At 36.8% G+C, this 21,145-nt stretch overlaps 1 protein-coding gene across 1 annotated transcript in view; it reads right to left on the bottom strand.

Moving 5' to 3' along the window:
* Positions 1 to 21,145, bottom strand: part of LOC150103730 (uncharacterized) — a 108,347-nt gene that overhangs the window by 6,910 nt on the left and 80,292 nt on the right. The window contains exons 9-14 of the mRNA XM_090397065.1: positions 17,698 to 17,831; positions 16,249 to 16,388; positions 13,915 to 13,996; positions 12,636 to 12,780; positions 10,789 to 10,960; positions 10,346 to 10,501 (exon numbers count right to left, since the gene is read on the bottom strand). Coding sequence (XP_090253191.1) covers positions 10,346 to 10,501; positions 10,789 to 10,960; positions 12,636 to 12,780; positions 13,915 to 13,996; positions 16,249 to 16,388; positions 17,698 to 17,831 — 829 coding nt within the window. The remainder of the gene's footprint in view (positions 1 to 10,345; positions 10,502 to 10,788; positions 10,961 to 12,635; positions 12,781 to 13,914; positions 13,997 to 16,248; positions 16,389 to 17,697; positions 17,832 to 21,145) is intronic.

The following is a 21,145-nucleotide window of genomic DNA, read 5'->3' as shown; positions in this document are numbered from 1 at the left end:
GATGTGCTTTACATTTATGGAAAATACTAAGGAAAGTGGTCTGTATCTTGCTCCACCTTTGCTACGAGTTGCCCAACGTTGACTACTCATGTTTGTTCCGCCGACACTTTTAGTTTCTCTCTCTCTCTCTCTCTCTCTCTCTCTATATATATATATATATATATATATATATATATGTAGAAAGTATTTTACCTTGGGTATAATAAACCAGGTTTAAAAATTACTTGGTAGTCTTAACATATATATATATATATATATATATATATATATATATATATATATATATATATATATATATATATTCGGCAGGAAACTCTTGTAGTTTCTATATTCGGCTATGAAATAATGTTGGATTCAATATTCACTTAATTTGTAGTGTCTGTTCTTTCTTTCTTTATTTTATTTTATTATTATTATTATTTTTTTTTTTTGCATTTTAGCACATACTAGTAATGAATGTATCTCTAAGATATACCTCGTCCTACGCTGCAAAATTACGACCTCCGACCTCCGACCTCCCGAGTGTTTTAATGACTTATGGTACTGTGTTTATACTGTGTTTATAGCTTCACGCAGTCACTTAGGACAGTGCTTCCCAAACTTCTGGATGTCAGGGCCCCATTTGGAAAAATTAAAATATTTCATGCCCCTCCTCGAAAAAATCGTAATATAGACATTTATTATTCTAATATTTATTGTATTTATGTTCAATACAAAACAAACACAGCGAATATTGCAAAAATCAAATGCATATATTACATTTTTAGCATCTTACACACACACATTTGACATGGCACATTACCTCATATTTTTATATAGATAGATATATTGTTATTGTCCATTTGCAGTACAAGCACATGAAACGTAAAACGATTAGTAATAAAGAAAGAATTAAAAACATAAAAGAAGTTTAATAACAACAATTTAATGCGATGGATGTGTTTCAATACTGCTACATCAATATCAGGTGAAATATTTGAAAAACTGCAATTCTTAGATTTCTGCTTTGAAATGAAACTTATATGAATAAGCATATACTGTTTTACTAATGTTCATTAAGCGCCGAAATACGCAGGAAGCAAAATTTGTGAACCAATGTGTGATTTTGTTCCGTTAAAATATAAAAAATAACAAAAAAGAAATCATAAATAATAAAAATTAAATACGTTTCTTTTAAGATGAAAAAAAACTTAGCCTTAAAAGATTTTAAATTTATTTTCATTATTTCACGGGCCCCCTCAACAAAACCTACGGCCCCCAAGGGGACCGCGGCCCACAGTTTGGGAAGTGCTGACCTAGGAGATAGACTATGACATTGCGGCAGTTTTCAAAAAGGCGCAGTCAGAGGATTTTTTTTACCAATTATCGAAATTGCCACACTAAAAGAAAAGACGTGTAACTAAGAATTTGCGAAAAAGTGCCACCCACCTATCTCCACTGGCGGAGAGCAGCGGAATGATAGCGGTTTGTAACATGTTTGGTATTCCATTCTTGCTTCATGTAATTGTCGGTTGCCTTTGTCTATTTTATTAAACCCAAAACAAATAAATACATCATATTAACATATGCTTTAATATCCTTAAGGGTGATACTATTTGTTACAACTAATTCATTTTGTGAATTTACTTCTTAGTTATCCGTGAATAGTTACGGATAACTAAGAAGTAAATTAATCACATTATCAGTTATGTTCAGGTTTTAACTCTTAATACCTTTGTTTTACTGTTATTAACTGTTTAATTGTTAGCTATTGTAAGACACATCCTTATTTGATTGCACATTTTGATTTCTTAAAGTTCACTTAGTATTCCAGATGTTCTCTCTCTCTCTCTCTCTCTCTCTCTCTCTCTCTCTCTCACACACACACACACACACACACACACACACACACACACACACACACACACACACACACACACACACACACACACACACACACACACACACACACACACAAAATTAACCAAGGCTATAAAGGTAGCCTTGGTTAATTTTAAGCGAAGTGAATTCCTAAACACTTCCGTTCCTCTGCGTTCAAAAGGATAGAGTTCCTCATGACATCTTGGAGGTACGAGGGTGGTCGGAAAAGTTCTCGGCCTAACAATGAAAAAAGGAATATATAATTTCAAAATTACTTTCATTTTTCAACATAATCTCTTTTAAGACTAATACATTTATTCCAGCGATGCTCCAGCGCCATTATCCTGTCCCTCTATTGGTTTTCAGTAAGATCTGCAAAATACCCCTCTACAGCTACAATCACCTCTTGATTCAAAGAAAAATGCTGACCAGCGAGGAAGAGACAGAAGTCAGAGGGAGCCAAATCTGGGGAATAAGGTGGATGTTCCAGCAATTCATACTGCGGATCCCTTAATTTTGCCACTGCCAAAACACTTGTGTGGGCAGGTGCATTGTTCTGATGAAAGATGATTTTCTTCTTCTGCAAACCGGGTCTTTTCTCAAGAATTTTTTCTTGTCGTCTGGTTGAAAGATCACAATAATATTCCCCGATTATTGTTCTACCCTTTTCAAGATAATTAATAAACAAAATGCCTTTAGCATTCCCAAAACATCGATGCCATGACCTTTCCTGCTGATGGAACCGACTTTGTTTTCTTTGGCGCTGAACAACCGACTCCTCTCTACTGTTTTGACTGCTGTTTTGATTCTGGTGTGTAATGGTGAATCTAAGCCTCATCCATAGTAATAAATCGACGCACAAAATCAGTTTGATTCTTGTTAAAACGCTCCAAGCACTGTTCAGAGATTTTCATGCGAGTTCGTTTTTGATCCGATGAAAGCAAGCTCGACACCTGTCTTCAAACAAAGCATTTTTATTTGCTATTCTTCATGCAAAATATATCTTGCAGGTTCTTTTGAAATTCCTATAGTTCTCATCAATTTCACACGCTCTGACTCGCCGGTCATCCAATACCATATCGTGCACTTGATCAATGATTTCTGGTGCTACACTTTTTGCACGTCCTTCACGTGTATCATCTTCAAGGCTGGTACGGCCAGTTTAAACTCGGCAGCCCATTTCGTAATTGTCAAAAATGAAGGAGAAGAGTGCCCATAAACTCTTATGAACTTGGAATGAATTTCTTTTGGCGTTAAACCTTCTTTTAGAAAGAATTTTATAACCTCACGATACTCAATTTCATCGATTTCAAGGGATACTGAAACACTTTTGCTTCAGACAGCTGTATGAAACAAACTACTTGATAGAATGACTTGCAATTTCAGATGGATGCTTATGACAGATGTCGTGCCGATAGTGTTGGCATCTATGGTCGAGGTCGAGAACTTTTCAGACCACAATCGTATCTATGGAACTTTGAATATTTTCACCGCCTGTTCTGTCATACATATAGTCACACCTGTCTGTCCAAATAGTAAACATAGTTATAATAATTATGATTGTTTGTATTCTGCCAAAATACTAGATTTTCATTTATTATATGAATCTGTGGCATCCGTTGTTACACAAGACTCCAAATTTCTGGAGTCCTCGGTATCCTTACCGTCTGGTGTGGAGGCTAGCAGGTGAAAAGACGTACTGTCAGAGAGCTCCTGAAAGATTTGTGATTTTGGTTGATTTATTAAGTGTTTTCTTAGATTTAATTGTGTATTTTTAGTATAGTATTGTAGTTTTTTAGTGTAGTTATTGTACTAAAGTGTTTTATAACATAATTTCAGAAATATTATTAGTTTTTACTACTCTTAAAATGATGCCAAAAACTCGTCGTAACAAGGCAGTGACTAAAGCTAAGGTTGTTGCTACTGAAGAGAGCATTTGTCCTGAACAAAAGCACTGCCACAGTATTGATAATAATTTATCTGATGATATATTGACATTGGAAATAGCTCGGTTAAAAGAAATTATTAGGAAATCGATCAGCGAATTAGAAAAGGTGGAAAAACGTTTGTCTAAACTTCGACATAAGAAAAAGGATGAGAAAGGCAGGAAAATACTGAACATGGAAATCAAAATATTAATAACAACAAGGTAAGTCAGTTAATATCTAAGAAAAAAGAGGTAATATGGTGTGGTGACTCAATTTTAAAATTTGCGCTTGCCGAGGGAGTCACCACTTCTATAGTTTCCCGGGAGTGAAAATTAAAAATATGACAAACGTAATTGAAAACCAAAAACGAAATGTAAAAGAAATGGTAGTGCTGTTAGGTACTAATAATTTAAGTGGTGACAAATATGAGAGAAGATATGAAAGGTCCGTTGGAAGAAATGAGAGAGTAAAAATTGTAGTATTACTACCTAGATATGATAGCAAATGATTTCAAGCGCAGGCTATGTAGAAGATGTGGATGTGAGTTTTTTATGCGTGGGGTGTGTTTGATGACAGAAAAGATTTGTATAAGAACGATGGCCTGCACTCGAATTCATTTGGCATCAAAAACCTGGAGAAATTACTTCTTGGTATGAGACTTAATGCAGAGTCAGGGAAACTAGAACATCACGGGAGAAATGGGGAAAATGTGTGTGAAAATTCAGCTATGGTATACAAACGTGATAAAGATGTAAATGCCTTTGAACGTGGTTATGTATGTGGCGTAGGAGTGGAAAAATATGCTTTGGGTTCGGACCTTTTAAGTATGTCTGGGGAGGGAAAAGAGAAAATTCTAGAACAAGACCAAATACATTGCATATCTAATTATAAGAATAGGCTAGGTCGTAATTTATTATGTCTATATACAAATGCTAGGAGCATTAGAAACAAAGGGGGTTGAGTTTGTCGAATCTTAGGCCACATCGCACTAATGCGATGTGGCCTAAGATTGTTGACATTAGTGAAACCTGGCTGTCAGAATCAAATATGGTAAGTGGGATCGAGTGTAACGGATATACTATTTTTAGGAATGACAGAAGAGATAGGAGAGGAGGAGGAGTGCTACTAATGATATCAGATGACTTGAGTCCCGTTAGGGTAGAAATACAAGAAAACAATGATGGTAACAATGTCCCATGTAGCGGTGAGTTTGAGTCTATCTGGTGTGAAGTGGAGGTTAACAGAATGAAATACATGATGAGGGTGCTGCTACAGACCTGGTGGCTCAGTTGCAGGGGACGAAGAAATGCATCGCTAATTTAGCCTTATGGGTACCAAGCGAATGATCATTATGGGTGACTTTAATTTTCCAAACATTGATTGGGTAGAAGAGAAATTTCATGATAAAAAAGAACAGGAATTTATTGAATTGTTGCGAGACAACTTTCTGAAGCAGCATGTGAAAGAACGAACTCGAGGTCAAAGAGTGTTGGATTTGCTCATAGCGTCAGAACGGGTCTCTGTTACGAGTATGGCTATTTTACCACCAATTGGTGAGAGTGACAATGCTGTGCTTTCTTGGGAAGTATCTAATTGTATTAATGCTCCGATTAAAGTAGGTTACATGCTGAACTACAAAGCTGGAAATTATGATCGACTTAGCAGAATACTATCTTTGGTCCCATGGCATCAGTTACTGAATGGAAAAAATGTCAACAATGTATGGGAATCTTTGAAAAAGTGTGCTTAAATGAGGCGGTATTTGAATGTATCGGTAGTGTTCGAAGAATAAATAGGTTGGGAGTGAAATAGATGTGAAGCCTTATTAAGCAAGAGATCCACAAGAAGAAGATGATGTAGAAAGAGTATCGTGAGAATAAGAGTGAGAGGAGTTATGAAATATATAAAGCTCAGGCCAGAATAGTAACGAGTATTGTGAGAAAAGCTAAAACGGAGTATGAAAAGAATTTGGCCATGGAAGCTAAAGGCAATCCAAAAGAATTTTATTGTTATGCTGCAAGCAAAAGAAAGAATGAATGTGGAAGAATAACTTTATTGAATGCAGATGGTACACGAGTGTCGGAAGCTAAGGAGATTGTTCATTTAATGAGTGATCACTTTGCTAAGATACATCGACCAGGTGTACGTAGTATCGTGCACAGTGCTACTGCTACGTTGGATGAAGAGTTAGAGGTTCATGAAAATGAGGTTGAAGAGCTTTTGCATAACCTGGATAAAAATTAGTCAATAGGGGTGGATGGAATATCAGCCCGTTTGCTAAAAGAATGTTCATCTGAATTGGCTAGGTCTTTCACATGTTTATATAACTTGAGTCTCAGCTCAGGAATGGAAGGAATGTAACATAGTTCCATTGCACAAGGGTGGTGCAAAAACTAATGTGTCTAACTACCGACCTATCAGTATCTCTGGTGTGGTAGTGAAGATTTGGTAAGAACTCGCATACAGAAAAGGGTAGACAAGCATTCTATACTCTGCAGGGAACAGCATGGGTTTACTAAAGGAAGGTCATGTTTTAGCAATTTGCTCATGTTTTGTAACAATCTTATGGCCAAGTTGGATAAAGTGAATGGATACATCATGATAATGTTGAATTTTTCTAAGGCATTTGATAGGATACTGCATAAACTGGAGAATATGTGATATTGGAATATAATCTATTGACTTGGATCAAGGGATTGTTGACAAACAGATATAAAAAAGTGGTATACACTGGGTGTGAATCTACCAGATTAAGGTAACCAGTGGTGTACCTCAGGGTTCGGTCCTTGGGCCATTATTGTTCAATCTACACATTAATGACTTCAAGCAGGATCTATCATCTGATTTGTAATTGTTGATGATGCGAAGATAGGCATGGCAATCAGGGATGCTGCTGATATTCAGCAATCACAAAATGATTTGAATAGACTGGAAATCTGGGCAAATGAAAATGGCTGTCAGTTTAATGTTAGTAAGTGTAAAGTTATGCACTTTGGATTAGAGATACAGCGGCATATTATATTAGCGGGGTTATGATACAGGAAACTGAAGAGGAAAGGGATCTTGGTATTGGTGGTTAAGAATTTAAAGTTCAAAGGTCACATAGCAAAAGTTGCAAATACAACTCAGAGGATAATTGCTATGGTGAAGCGAACCTTGACATGTAAGGATAAGGAAGCAATTTTTCCTCTTTATGAGGCTTTGATAAGACCATACTTGGATTACATAGGGACATCCATGGAAGTTAAGGTTGTTCTCAGTCAAGAAAGGGGTAAGAGCTAGGTTTTTCTCCCAGAGAGCAGTGAGTGAGTGGAATAATTTGTCCTTAGGGGTAGTGGATGCATCTAGTGTAAATGAATTTAAGGGAAGGTATGATAACTGGGTTGGGTAATTTACAGCCTCCCTCGATGAGTCCTTGACTCCCTGGAGGTCTCAGATAATAATACATAATAAAAAAATAAAGTGTTTCTGGCTGTTTACAGAATTGACAGGTTGCAAGACCATTCAACGGGTATTCCTTTTGCCTGATGGAACCTTAAAGAAAAATGTTTTATAGAACGGACTTATTGGAAGACGAAATACATTGTTTAAGCTGAGCTTAGTTTTATGTCTCCTCGTTTTGTTTCGATGTTTAGGTATTGGGAAAATGGTTCTAGATAGTTTTGCATGTCGGTTCAATTTTGTGACTTCGCTTAGATGGATGAGATACTCATTAAATATAAGTGATTTTTTATATTAAAATACTTTCTTTTTTCTTTAAGTAAATAAAATAAGTATTTTCCATATACCTAGAAGACATACATAAACGCCACATTATACTTGCTTTATTAATAATAAAGATTGTTGTATTTAACCAATCATTATGCTCAATCTTAATGCTTAAAATGAAGTGTATTATCCAATTATTAATTCATTTCATTTTAACATCTATACAAAATTGAGAACAAATTCCATAAAGTAAACATCGTCATTCTTGTTACAATTTCAAATCAGTCGGAATAATGTTCTATTCAAAGTATACTGAAAACGAATCGCCGTACTCGTTTTAACACTTTCATTGCCAAGCTGAAAATTGGAATTTCGTGGTGACCAAATTTTTTTTACTTTTTAATTTAGTTAGCGATGTCCACGCGATAACGCGTGATCGGCCGTTAGATGAGAACTCGCATCGCGCGATATCGCGTGATTGGCAATGAACATGTTAAACCGAATGCAAGCGACCGTGCATTCGATTTAAAACGTTAAGCCTAATCGTACAGCATAAACCAAAGCTATCGACGTAAAACAAATTTTAGTTCGCAGGTTTTCCAAGAAAACTCAGTATAGTGTACTGATCTTATAATGTCGAACCTTAGAACTTGTAGAAGTTTGCGCAGTGATATTAAAATTAAGTTAATGAGAAGCGTCGTTTCCATTATGTTACTGACAAATGTATTTTTTACCGATATAAGCGAACTACTCTCTGCTAGGAGTTTGTAGTACCCGGTTGTCGTGACGTCATACTTAATTTCAATGACAGAAAACGTGAAGGAGAACAACGGAGACAAAATAAAAAGTAATTGTAGAGAGAAAAAGTCCTTTTATAAAGCAAATGGGATATCAGCTTCTGTTTTTAATGCTCATTTTCTAGGATTGATTTAAATTAGTTTAAAAGTATGTGAATTTTCTTGGTTATTTGGTAGTTGTGGATATTCTACTCAAGCTTTATTTTAATTTAAATATATATATCTTTCGTCTGAGTAATGAAAATGTTTTTGTCGTACCAGTGTCGCTCTTGGGTGTTTATATAGACTAAATTGAATACACTAAACTTTTCCATTGTCACAATATTTATTTTTCCTTTTATGTACAATGCAAGTAAGACAGCTGTAAAAACACAAATCAAATGTTGGCATAAGTCGGTAATTCTGATGTGATTTACTTATATGAAGATTTTAAGGCGTTCTGAAATCAGACGTCGAACCTGAAGATGATTCACAGATGACACAAAATGAAAACAACCTGCGCGACCCGATTAAGCATCCCCCCCCCCTCTCAAATACCGAGGTAGAACCAAGAAACGCTACCCAAATGACGTACGATCATGAATTGCACACACACACAAAAAAAGCACACTTTGGTGAAATAAATACTACGATGTGCACTTTTAAGCTCGTAGATTTTTTTTTTTTTTTTTTTTTTTGCTTTAAATAAATACTGAACTTATATTGCACAATTTATGTGATTGAGTGACCCCGAATGGCAGCACGGGATATAACATATGCCTGGAAGAGAAGTATGTCGTTTAATTGTACTAACAAAACGCAACCGTCCCTCTACGGTTGCATAGTCCGTAAAAAACGAAATTTGACTTGCTTAAAATTGGTTGGCCGTAATTTTTCCCAAGCATCCTTTTCCCCTACACACATCCAACTGTTATATAATACCGTATTCCATAGAATATTTTAAAAAAATAAAAATAAAAACATGGAAATAAATACCTGGATTTGTGTAGAGAATTCAGGAGCCATTTATTCGAATTTTTCAGGAAATTTTTAATTGTTACAATTGTAACACGATAGGTGTCGTAATTCAATAAAAACAACTTGACAAATTGCCACAAGAACAAATAAAGATTTCTGGGATATTCTGTCAATACAGTACCAAAATTAGTAGGAATTTCATTATAGAAAAATAAATTAACTTCATTTTCAGATGTATGTATATCGGGATAAGAACATGACGATGAGTTACGTGAAAATATTCCATAAATAATATTACTTCTACATCGTGTGCATTTCTAGATGCAGACGATAAGTCACATGAAGTAAATGTCTCGTAGTTTAACTGGTGCGAGGTTATATCAAAATTTATTTTAACATTACAAATCCAAAATGATATAAAGTGGAATATAGGACAACATGCATTCATAAATATGTAGGTAATATTTAATTAAACATTTGTGTGATATTCTACGGATTCTTCATTAGCCAAAAGATTTTATCAGCCATGGTAAAATTCGATAAAAACAGTGTAACAGTGAGTCGTAAACATTAAAAAAAAGGTTTGTCAATGAATCGCCGAGATATACTGAATGCGCTTCCATTGTATTTTATGATGTAATGAAACAGTTTTCGGCTCAATTGAATCTTCGATCAGTTTTACATAACTCGGCAGGAACTGTAGTAACAATATATCTAAATGCTACGGTTCTTCTTTCCAAATAATAAAAAATACGAAACGCTCGATATTAACTAGTATAACATTTAACACTCGCTTTTCGTAAACGAAGTAACAATTTTGAATCTTTTTAAGGATCATTCTGAAAGTAATAATTGCGAATAAATTTTCGGCACCACTTGAGGTTTTTATCCCCAATTTCCTCCAACTAATACATGAATACTTACAAGGATGACTATGCAAAAACAGTTCCGCGCTGATATGGAATGAACTCAGATCTTTCAATAAACATCCTAGATAATCATATCACCTATTCACTTAAATCTTTCCTTCGTTAAGTATGGCGATAAAAAAAAAATAATAATATAAATATACTAATGCTGTTAGCTAAGCCTAACGTAATTGTTTCAGTAATCTCCTCTGAGCTATAAAGTAGGCAACTGTACAAACGTAGACCACTAGTAGCAGGCAACAGGACACTATGAGGGACATCACAGTGGTCTTTGAAGCACAGGTCTCGAAGAATGTCACCGTGTCATGCAGAGTGAAAGTTGCTGAAAAATATCAAAATGGTTATTAACACGTATGACATGCAGTTAGAAAAACAATCTTAGTAATGAATGTTACAATGTATATTTAAGTATTTTAATAATAATTTGGTATTTTAATAATAATGCATAAATATTTGGTTTGCCAATAGTACAGAATTTTTGAAACAACCTCGTAATAGATATGATATTAATAATCAGCATTTGATGTACAGTGTTAATGCACGTTTATGTAGTAATCTGCGCTGATCTAAATGACATGTTTTTGAATGAAACTCAGATTAAAGACTTACTATTGGCTGCGTGTGGTTTCTCCTGCATGGACAAAGCTGCAGCTTCATCTCCGATGTCTAGAACAAGTATTTCTCGACTCAGTGTCATTTCATCGGACTGTGCACTTGCAGGTTGCGATCTTTTCTTCCTACCCCAGGACTCTTCTCTGCCTAAATTATGGCCACAGATTGCCTTTAAATAAGAATGGCTAGTGTTAATATTCTGATGTATTTGGTCAATCAAACGATAACTGGAAGTATAAAAATATCAATAAATTTATGCATTATGTAAATTAATCTCATGTGAAGGAAGAATTGAGAAAAATTGAATAGTTTGTCAAACAGTACTAATCATGAGCAGTTTCTCTTCTTCTTCATCTTAAGTATTCCACAATTGAGGAGGTTCTTCTCTTAGTAGCAAAAACATTTCTTCCACTCTCTTCTGTTCTGAGCCTTCTCTTTCAAGGTTGTGTCTCCATTCAGCATGTCATCTAGCATTGTTTTCCTTACTCTTCCTCTGGGTCTTTTCCCGTCTATTTTTCCTTCGGTGGCATCTCTGATGATTCCATTCCCTCTCAGAATATTTCCGATCCAGTTTCCCTTTCTTCTTTTTATTCTCCTTAACAGACTTCTTTCTTCTTTTGCTCTTTTTAAGACCCCTTCATTAGTTATTTTATCTATCCATTTGATTTTTTCCATTCTTCTTCAAATCCACATCTCAAAGCACTCCACACATAACATTTTATTAGTCTTTTCTTTAGGTTTCTGTCCATTTTACTTCAGAATAAATTCCATTTTCTATTAATGGCATCTCTTCCCACGAGTAGTTTAAACAACGCTAAAACATGACCATCCAGTTCTGTTTTATACTAATTAGACTGCATGATTGACCGGAAACAAGTGGGTGTTGGAAGTATCCTGGTATGGGTATTGTTCCCATGGACATCTCCACTGAACACGCTAATTCTTGCCTGGGGATTGTCTGTGGATCGGGTATCGCCTTACGTGGCGATAGCAAGACAACGCACATGTCAAAAAATGTTCGCCTTGCGCAAGCATGGTTCGAAGGTCATATCCAAGCATTCCGTGTGTTCCACTGTGCATCTAATTTTTCCGATTTGAATCTCATCGAACATTTGGGGAATCATGTGAACGCTTCATACGCCAGTGTTTCGCTTGGTCCCTGACCTACAACACAACGTTCTGTCTAGTTTGTCTAGAATAACACAAGAGAACCTCCATGGTGGAGTTAATGCTGAGTGCAAGTGGCTATCTCTGCTAAAGGTGGTCCAACCCTACCAGGTAGGCGTCAGTGTTTTGGCTCACATATAATTATATTACATATTACTTTAACTTTTTATACTGCATACATGTCGAACGCAAGCAAGCTTTGAAACAAATAATAGAAATGATCCGAGACCCCATAAAGAAGTGCATTCATAAGAGTATCCTTGTATCGTGAGAATTCATGACAGTGGAACCCACAGATGTTTTTGGTTGATGTACTATTGACGACTTCTTGATTGTAGTCAATGCCTTTGTTTCTAGTTGTTTGCTAAACTTCTTTCTGGCATTAAAAGGGATCTCTTGAAATGGAAGTCGCGAAAAAGTTAATCCAAAATGCCAATTTCATTAAAATTCGTACAGCAACTAGAAAGAAGTTGTCAAACATGATAGGTATGAGTGAAGAGAAAATTGAGTTAAAAGATTTGAGCATGTTGTGAATCGAATCTAAAACGCATAAAGGCTTTGATGTCTTATTCGCATAAGATTTAGGAATCAAATTTTCTTCATTACTTATTCAAAGTTTTTCCATGTTTTCGATAAACCTGAGTCCACCAATTTAGTGATGAGAAAGCGAGACTTACTGGTTCACAACTTCCTATGCAGTACTTGACATTGCACTGAAAGATGACCCCGTAGGATTCGGTGAAACGAAATGCGTCGTAGGAGCTTTCCAATGCATTTCCAGCTTGTACAAAACGAGGGAAGATGATCGGATCAACCGGGCACCTAACGAGTAAAAAATGTTCTTCTGTTAGATTAAAAAGAGACAATACAACTATCTAGACAGTAATTAATAAAGCATATTGGCTAAGTTTATGTTGTATGAATAAAAACGTTTCATGTCTTAAATATAAAGAAAAAACGGTTGAATGAAATTCGGATAGAAAAAGGCAAATATTTAATCGAAAAAAAATGTAATCTCCTCAAAAAATAAGCTATTTCGTGTTTCAAACAGTCTAGGAAATCCGGATGACATTATGTAGTGCCTTTCATCTTCTCAAGACTTGGTTTGCCTGTTTGCGGGAGTATGATCCAAGTTTCCATTAGGGGAATCCTTTCCCACTGCGTATGACCAACCTTCAGTTGAAGAGACCTTATAAAAAGTTCATCGTGTCTTAGAATTTGAATCTGGTTTTTCTTTCCACCCAAATGACTTTGTTAGTACCGACTGGGTTACTGAGGTTCGCCATATCAGAAAATAAAATTCGTTGGACGATTTAAGCTTACTGCATAACAAAATACCTCGTAGGGGAAAGTAGGATAAGGGGGGACGACTTTAAAAAATTTATCGAATGACCATTCTTTAAACTTGATATTTGGAAAGTGACCCACAATTTCCAGGTTCGATTCCACTCACGAATAGAAGTACGGTTTTTTAGATTTTAAAGTTAATTTCAGAATTAACCGATCTTGAGGATATGCAAGTAAGATTTCCCTTTGGGGAAGCAACTTGAGTTTTTAATAATGCCGCAACTTAGAAAAATCGACAGTAGACCACACATATGCATGAGAATAATTCTAATTAGCATTAGGGACTTTGGCTCTTATCTAACACATCCCAGGAATGCACTCCACCACGGCAATGGTAAAAAGGTAGACACTGGCTGCCTATTGATGTACAAAAAAAAAGTAAGTTAAGACTAAAACTGAGCGCTGTTCCTTTGATGGAACAAAAAAGAATGTTATTGAAAATGCAAGGGAACAGACAAACATGAGACAATGTGAAGTGGTAGCGAATAATCAAATATGCATCAGAAAATGATTTAAATTATTAATCTTTGCATCAGGCTAAAATATTTCTAACCTATTAAATAAAAAACAAAGTTGGCAGAGACATCAAATGTTACAATTGCATCTTACCCTCTTTCGTCGATGACCTCGAATACACTCCGCGCATCCTTGGCCATGGCAACGCAGCTACGAGCGAATATGCCGTAAGGTGCTGAAATGGGATAAAGAAATTCCTTGAGATCTTCGCGAATATTAAGAAAAAGAAATGATTAAGTAAAGCAAAACTAATCCTTAATCATCAAACTAAGGAACCAATACATGAATTTTCGTATTGAGAAATGTGTACTCACACACAGGATCTCCTTCCTTCATCCCTTCCCAAAATTTGACCATCTTTGCAGTCGGCTTTTACGCCTAAGTTAGCAGTGAAAAATCTTACAATCCATCCACTTATTTATTTATTTATTCTCGTCCCTATTGGGGCGAGTTGAGCCCCCTCATGGGGGGGGGTTAAGTATTTAAGGCTCTAGATCCGTATGTGTTCATGGGACCGGTTTTCCTGCTTTTGCGGGATGAAAAACGCCAGATAAACTGAAGGAAAAAACCCTACTGCCCGCGCCCAAGACCAGCTAACTTGGCTATGGTTAAGGAAGATCCTCAAATTCCTCACGTCTTCGACGGGAATCAAACCAGGGATACTTCTTCCCCAGTCATATGGTTGCGAAGCGCACAGCCACTAGGCTAACCACGCGGATAACCCATCCACTGATACTGTATGATTACTTCAAATGTCTTGTGTAGCTGCTTAGATGTTGTTCCAGGATTTAGAAACGTCTTCAATATCTTCCTAAAAATATGTCAACACTAGACACTTAACCGTTTCCTAATTTCTCAAGAATCAGGCCTATTTCTTCTTCTTCTTCCCGTGGAGAGTGGTGGATGGAATACGTTGCCGTCGAATGAGATGGTAAAGGGTGCACCGGTTTAAGAGAAAAAGAAGGTATGGCAGACTGCATCCTTCACCCCTTAATTCATTCGATATGGATACCGTGATTTTGCTGTTCTCGCCGGACACAGCTCTTCTGTATCTTCGTATGTCAAGCGGTTAGAAATATTATCGCTTATCATTGAACTTCCCTGACTTGAGGAACGCATTTATTCTCAAATAAAAATCGTTCAATATTTGAATAATCCAATTATCACAGGGAAATTTCACATGAATTCTTTATTCGATATACGTCTTGTTTCCATAGTTTTCATAAAGGCATAAATACCTCAACAAATAGTACACCAACATTCATCTTTTTATAATGTGAAATATTTTATAATATGGAGTATTTTAAGCGCACAACTCGCGTGCTTATGGAGGGATCACCTCTTATGTCTGCAATTATATTAACAAACATGTTCCTAATTACAGAAAATAGTTGAAGTCGCCTGTAACAGTAGCTCCACCTACCTATAAGATGTCTGTTGATCCCATAATCATGGGAATTTATTGCGCTTTTTTTTAGAAGCACACATTGTGGTTTTCAGACTTTTTTTTAGAGTTCTTTAATTAAACCATTCCTGTTTTTTCGATGCTGTATGAGAGTTTTGCTCCTTTTGGTGATCCTCTCTCGCAGTAGCACACTCAGGATTAAATCTTGGGGAGCGAGTTGACATTTTGAGAATATTGAATAGATGATTTGAGAATACACACTGCGCATCGCATACGACCGATGACTGAACATCTACAATGATCGCTAATTCATAAGTAGTATAGAAATAGAAGACACGACACAACATAAATAAAAAAAAAAGAATTTTAATTAGGAAAAGATTTTTGAAAATTTTATACTGTTTTTTTTTCCTTTTTCTTGGGGTAGGGTCCCCAGAACCCCCCTCTGGGTGAGCCACTGCTCTCTGGTAATCAGTGCTTTTGTAATCATGAGATGAGAACATTTTTTTCGCGAATCAAACTGTCAGCATCCAAGAACACTTTATTATTGGAGCATCTTCTTCGAGTACGAAGATTGATCGCGGGAGACCTCACACTCACCGTTGTTCGATATAAATTAAACTGCCGGCCTGGTTAGCATACCCGCTCTGCAATCAATCAACAGCTCGTGCGGTTCGCATCCCACTATGAGCATGGACGTTTGCAAAAACTTACTCTGAATGAGCTCGTATAGCTCCTTGAGTTTATTAAGACTCGTCTTAAAAATAGGTGTTATTTTGCACATTTTAAATATTATAAAAGCACACGTGACAATGGTCAATAATTAACCATTTATGTGTCTTAAAATTATTTCAAAGACCAATCGAGTGCAACTGGATTAAGACACTCTCCAAGCTGAGCTTTGTTTTGTGTATGTGATGTGTTAAATTACAGTTCTTCAGGTATCCACACGATCATTCAAATTAGGAAAGCTTTTTAACTGGTTGGGAACCGGTGACAAATTATTGCAAAATGCTACTTACTTGTTTCTGGAATTTGAATGTGGAAAGTCAGCCTGTCACCAATACGAACTGTTGAAGCTTCTCTACCGTCCGATCCGTAAATGATTATCTTCGGAGCAGGTGCCTCGGGTGCAGAGGTCACTTGTACAGTGTCGGGATCTCTAAAAATAGAAACAGAATCAGTGTGTGGCGAATCCGTCTTTACTTTGCTAATTGTTCAATGCAACCCCGAAAAAACACCAACTGTGAATTGTGAGCATAATTAATGACGTATTTCAAACAGAAATACAAAAGAAACGATAAGTTTTTTTAGTTCAGCAGATTGTGGTGCTGTCAGCTATCCACACGACTCCAACATTCTGAGAATTAACTGCCGCTCAAAGCTTACTGACCTGAGTATTAAGACTGGTCGCTGCATGAGAAGGGAACAATTGCGCGCGCACATGCACAGGATCTTTCACTGCATGTAAAATCCTCTGATGCCTCTTTGGAAACTAACAAATTTATTCATTTGACGTACCTTCCTTTGAATTTAGTTCGTACTTTCACTGGTGCTGTAATTACTGACATAGTAATATGATGTACTTCTAATTACACTCGACGAGTAGACACAACTCATCTACCACATAGGATAGGATGAACTGCTCTATCTACATAGTCTACTGAGCCTGCTGTCCGCGCAGTTAGCCTAGTGGCTGTGCGCTTCGCAACCATACGTCCTGGGTTCGATTCCCGTCGCCGACATGAGGAGCTTAAAGATCTTTCTCAGCCATAGCAAAGTTAGCCGGTCTTGGGCGTGAACAGCAGGGTTTTTCTCCCCAGTTTATCTGGGGTTTTTCATCTCGCAAAGCAGGCAAACGGGCCCCGTGAACACACAGGCTACAGTCATAGGTTATAGTACTTAATCCTTCATTAGGAGGGCTCAACCAGTCCAAAAGGGCGGTCGAGGAACGGGGGAACCCCCACACGAATAAAATAAAAAACTGAGCCGGTTAATTGTTCGTGCTAATTTCAAATCTACCTCTGCAGAAGTAAAAAAAAAAGAAAAAAAAAACGATTTGAGAGAGGGGATGCCACTTTTTTTTTTTTTACACACATTCCTTGTCACAGAAAGGGAATTTAAACCTAGTTACTTTTTTTCCCTAAAGAAAACGCCTCATTGCTACCAACTAAGCTACGGCGGTTATCCTTGATGCCATCTTCATGTAGTCCTAATACTGATCATGAGCGATTTGTGGTTATTTCGCATAATGTCTGATGCTTCACAAATCCTGTACTTCCAGGTGTCTGATTCGAGAGTTGGATCTTAAAAGAGCCACCCCTTATAGAAGTAAAGTGTTCCCTGTGGAAACGAAGCTCGCGGATTTTTTTCCAACATTTTGCAAAAGGCATTCACAATACAATAAAGTAATAAATACACACATTAATATCACTTACTGAAACTTATTATGAAACCTTATTAAGACTCACCTGACTGGTATCATTCCAAATGAGACGTTCCTCGATGTAGTCTCGTAGGTACAACGAACGTTATACATTTTATCAGCCTTTGTTAGCACCACGTTGTGGTGCTGGAGAACTACCGTGTTCGTATATACTCCTCCCTGTGAAAAACATCGCATATTAGAAATCTGCACTAAAATAATATTCATATTAAAAATTTTTATATTTGAGCAATGACAAAAGTATTATTCACATAATAGAATCGCTGCTTTTATAATACTAGAGCTTAACGTTCATCTTTAAGTGTTGTGGGGATTTCAATACTCAAAAAAAATTCTTATTATTATTTTTATTCATAATATTTAGCTATAGTTTTTATATTTTTCATAGACCGACTAGCCTATTGTACACAGTAACGATAATTTTCAATTATGACCAATGGCGCTGCATTCGCACATAGTTTTAGCGACAATAATGCTGCTGCATATCAACGCATGCGCAGTACTGTATTTGGGAACTCAAGTTCAATTTAGCGTCGCAGTTGTTCACTAAATCTGCTTTAGTTTCTCGATTAGTTATAAACTGTTTATAACTTATTTTATTGTTTTCAATAACGGCAGATAAGATTCAAAGTAAGGGTTGCTTCCACCAAAAAGACGCGTAAACCTAAGATTAAATTTAGTGACGATGGAGTATCGAAAACAGAGGCCGCAGGCTAAAATTTATCTCGCACTTCTTCTCCCGTAGTCCTAAATGCACCTACCTCTCATGACTGTTAGGTGATAGTCTTGGTTAGCCTCCTCCAGTCATCTCGGTCTCTTGTTCGTGATGTCAGTTGAGAAAGGGAGGAATTTGTCCATTTTTTGATGTTATCAGCCCATTTTAATCGAGGTCGGCACCTAACCCTTGGTCCCAGAACGATTCCTTTTAGTGCTTGCTTTGGAATGCCATTAGCCCTCTCCACATGTCCAAACCATTTCATCTGTCTTCTTGTCAGAATATTTTCCCTTTTTCTCCCGTCTATTGAATCAATCAGTTTTCGGACATTTTCATTGGTTTCATGAGCGGTATAAGGAATTCTCAAAAGTCTTCTGTAAGTTTTCATTTCAAAACACAGGAGTCTCCTCTCATCTTCCTTCAATAAAGTCCAGGCCTCACAACCATACAAGAGGACAGAATTCACCAAGGTGTCAGTTAGTCTTAGTCTGGTTGTGATTGCTATTCTGTTATCTCCCCACAGTGGTTTTAACTTTTGTAGGGGCACGGTTGCCTTAGCAATTTGGTATTTCATGTCGGTTTTTGAACAACCATCTTGACTCAAGGTGCTTCCTAGATAAGTGACTTGTTTACATTCTCAATTTGTTTATTGCCAATTTGTATCTTTAAGAATTTAATGTCTGATTTGAGTTTACCATTGATTTTGTTTTTTGTAGGTTTATGTATAATCCATATTTTTTTAATGTTCCGAAAACGCGGCTGGTTATCTCTTGTAATTCTTCTTCACTTTCTGCCAGAATATCGATATCGTCTGCAAAACGTAAGTTATTTATTCTTCGTCCGCCAACTGCTATTCTAGTGTCATATTCATTAAGAGCTTCATCTATGACATATTCCAGAAAACAATTAAAAAGAAGAGGGGACAAGATGCATCCCTGTCTTATCCCCGTTCTGTCCGGAATGATTCACTGCTGTAATTTTTAATTTCAATTCTCATTTCAGATGAGGAGTAAAGAGATTTAATAATCCTAATGATTTTGTTGTCAACACCATAATGTTCTAGAATCTTCCGTAATGCCTTGTACCATACTGAGTCAAAAGCTCTTTGAAGGTCTAAAAAGTTGTGACAGATTATCTTGTTATGTTCTATGTATTTTTCGTCTAATATGTGTATTGTAAAGATATGGTCGATTGTACTTCTGGACTTCTGAAAACCTGCTTGTTGATCTGATAATCTGCTTTCTATTTTCTTTTCGATTCTTGACAATAGTATTTTTAACAGGATTTTGCTTGGATGACTAATAAGGCTTATTGTTCTATAGTTGCTACATTTATTGCTGTTTCCCTTTTTAGGGATAGGTACAAGGACAGAAGTTCGCCAATCAGAAAGCCAAGTCTCTGAGTTCCACACGTCCTGGAATAAATTTAGCAAGGTGTCTGTGATGATGTCACCTCCTTCGCGTATCAGTTCCATTGTGACACCATCAATTCCCGGTGATTTTCCTATTTTTGAGGAGTTAACTGCTGAAATGACTTCTTTTAATATCGGGTAATCTCCTTCCTAACCTCCTGGCAAAATTCCGTCCAAAATATCGTCAGTCCTTTGAGGATCCTTTTGAAAAAGCTTGGTTGCGTAACATTTCCATCTATAAACTATTTTCTGGTTATTATTATTATTATTATTATTATTATTATTATTATTATTATTATTATAAAAACTTCCATGGAGTCAAAGACTCATCGTGGGAGGTCCACTATTATACACACAGTTTATCATACTGTGCCTTAAATATATTCACTGTCTCTGCACACACCACACTCTCGGGCAAAGCATTCCAATCACTCACCACTCTCCATGCAAAAAACCTGCTCCTCACTCCCTTGTTCACACCCTCCTTATACAACTTCCAGGAATGACCTCTTGTTCTCCTGCTGTCCTCACCCATTCTGTGCAAAACCTCCCCGACGTTAATCTGGTAATAACCACTCAACAGCTTATATGTCTCAATCATATCCCCCCCTCCTTCTATCCACCAATTTCTGCAAATTGCATTTTGTCAATCTGTCTTCATACTCTACATTCCAGAGACCAGAAACCACCTTAGTCAATCGCCTCTGAACTTTTTCCAACGCAATTTCATCTTTTTGAAAACCAGGTGACCAGATCTGTGCACAGTAATCCATATGTGGCCTGATCAAAGCCTTATACAAAGGAACCATAACATCCTTACTTCTACAAGTCAATGTCCTCCGCATCATTCCCATTATCCGCTGTGTTGTCTTCACTATTTTAGTAACATGTCCCCGAAATTTTAGGTCCTTGTCTACAATCACTCCCAGGTCTCTCATTTCCTCTACCTCTTCCAAGATATTCGCACCGATTGTGTACTTTACATCCCATCTCTGCTTCCCAAATTTCAAAACCTTACACTTTGAGGAGACATTGAATTGACATCCCCACTTATTTACCCATTCAGACAGTGTATTCAAGTCCCCTTGCAAAGCTGCAGCATCCACACTACTCCTGATAGCTCTGCCCAACTTTGCATCATCTGCAAACAACTGCACATCACCATTCAGATCTCTCCAGATATCATTTACATACAAATTAAACAGCAATGGACCCAAAACAGACCCTTGAGGTCCACCACTAGTAACTTTCCTCTTCTGGGATATCGCTCCTCCATAGACAACTCACTGATACCTATCAGACAACCAATCTCCAATCCAGTGAACCAATCTACTGTTGAGCCCCATC

The sequence above is a fragment of the Typopeltis vanoorti genome, chromosome 8 (genome assembly GCF_054136105.1).
Source record: "Typopeltis vanoorti isolate ZY-2024b chromosome 8, IOZ_Tvanoo_1.0, whole genome shotgun sequence".
Lineage (NCBI taxonomy): Eukaryota > Metazoa > Arthropoda > Arachnida > Uropygi > Thelyphonidae > Typopeltis > Typopeltis vanoorti.
This window is presented reverse-complemented; position numbering and strand designations above follow the sequence as displayed.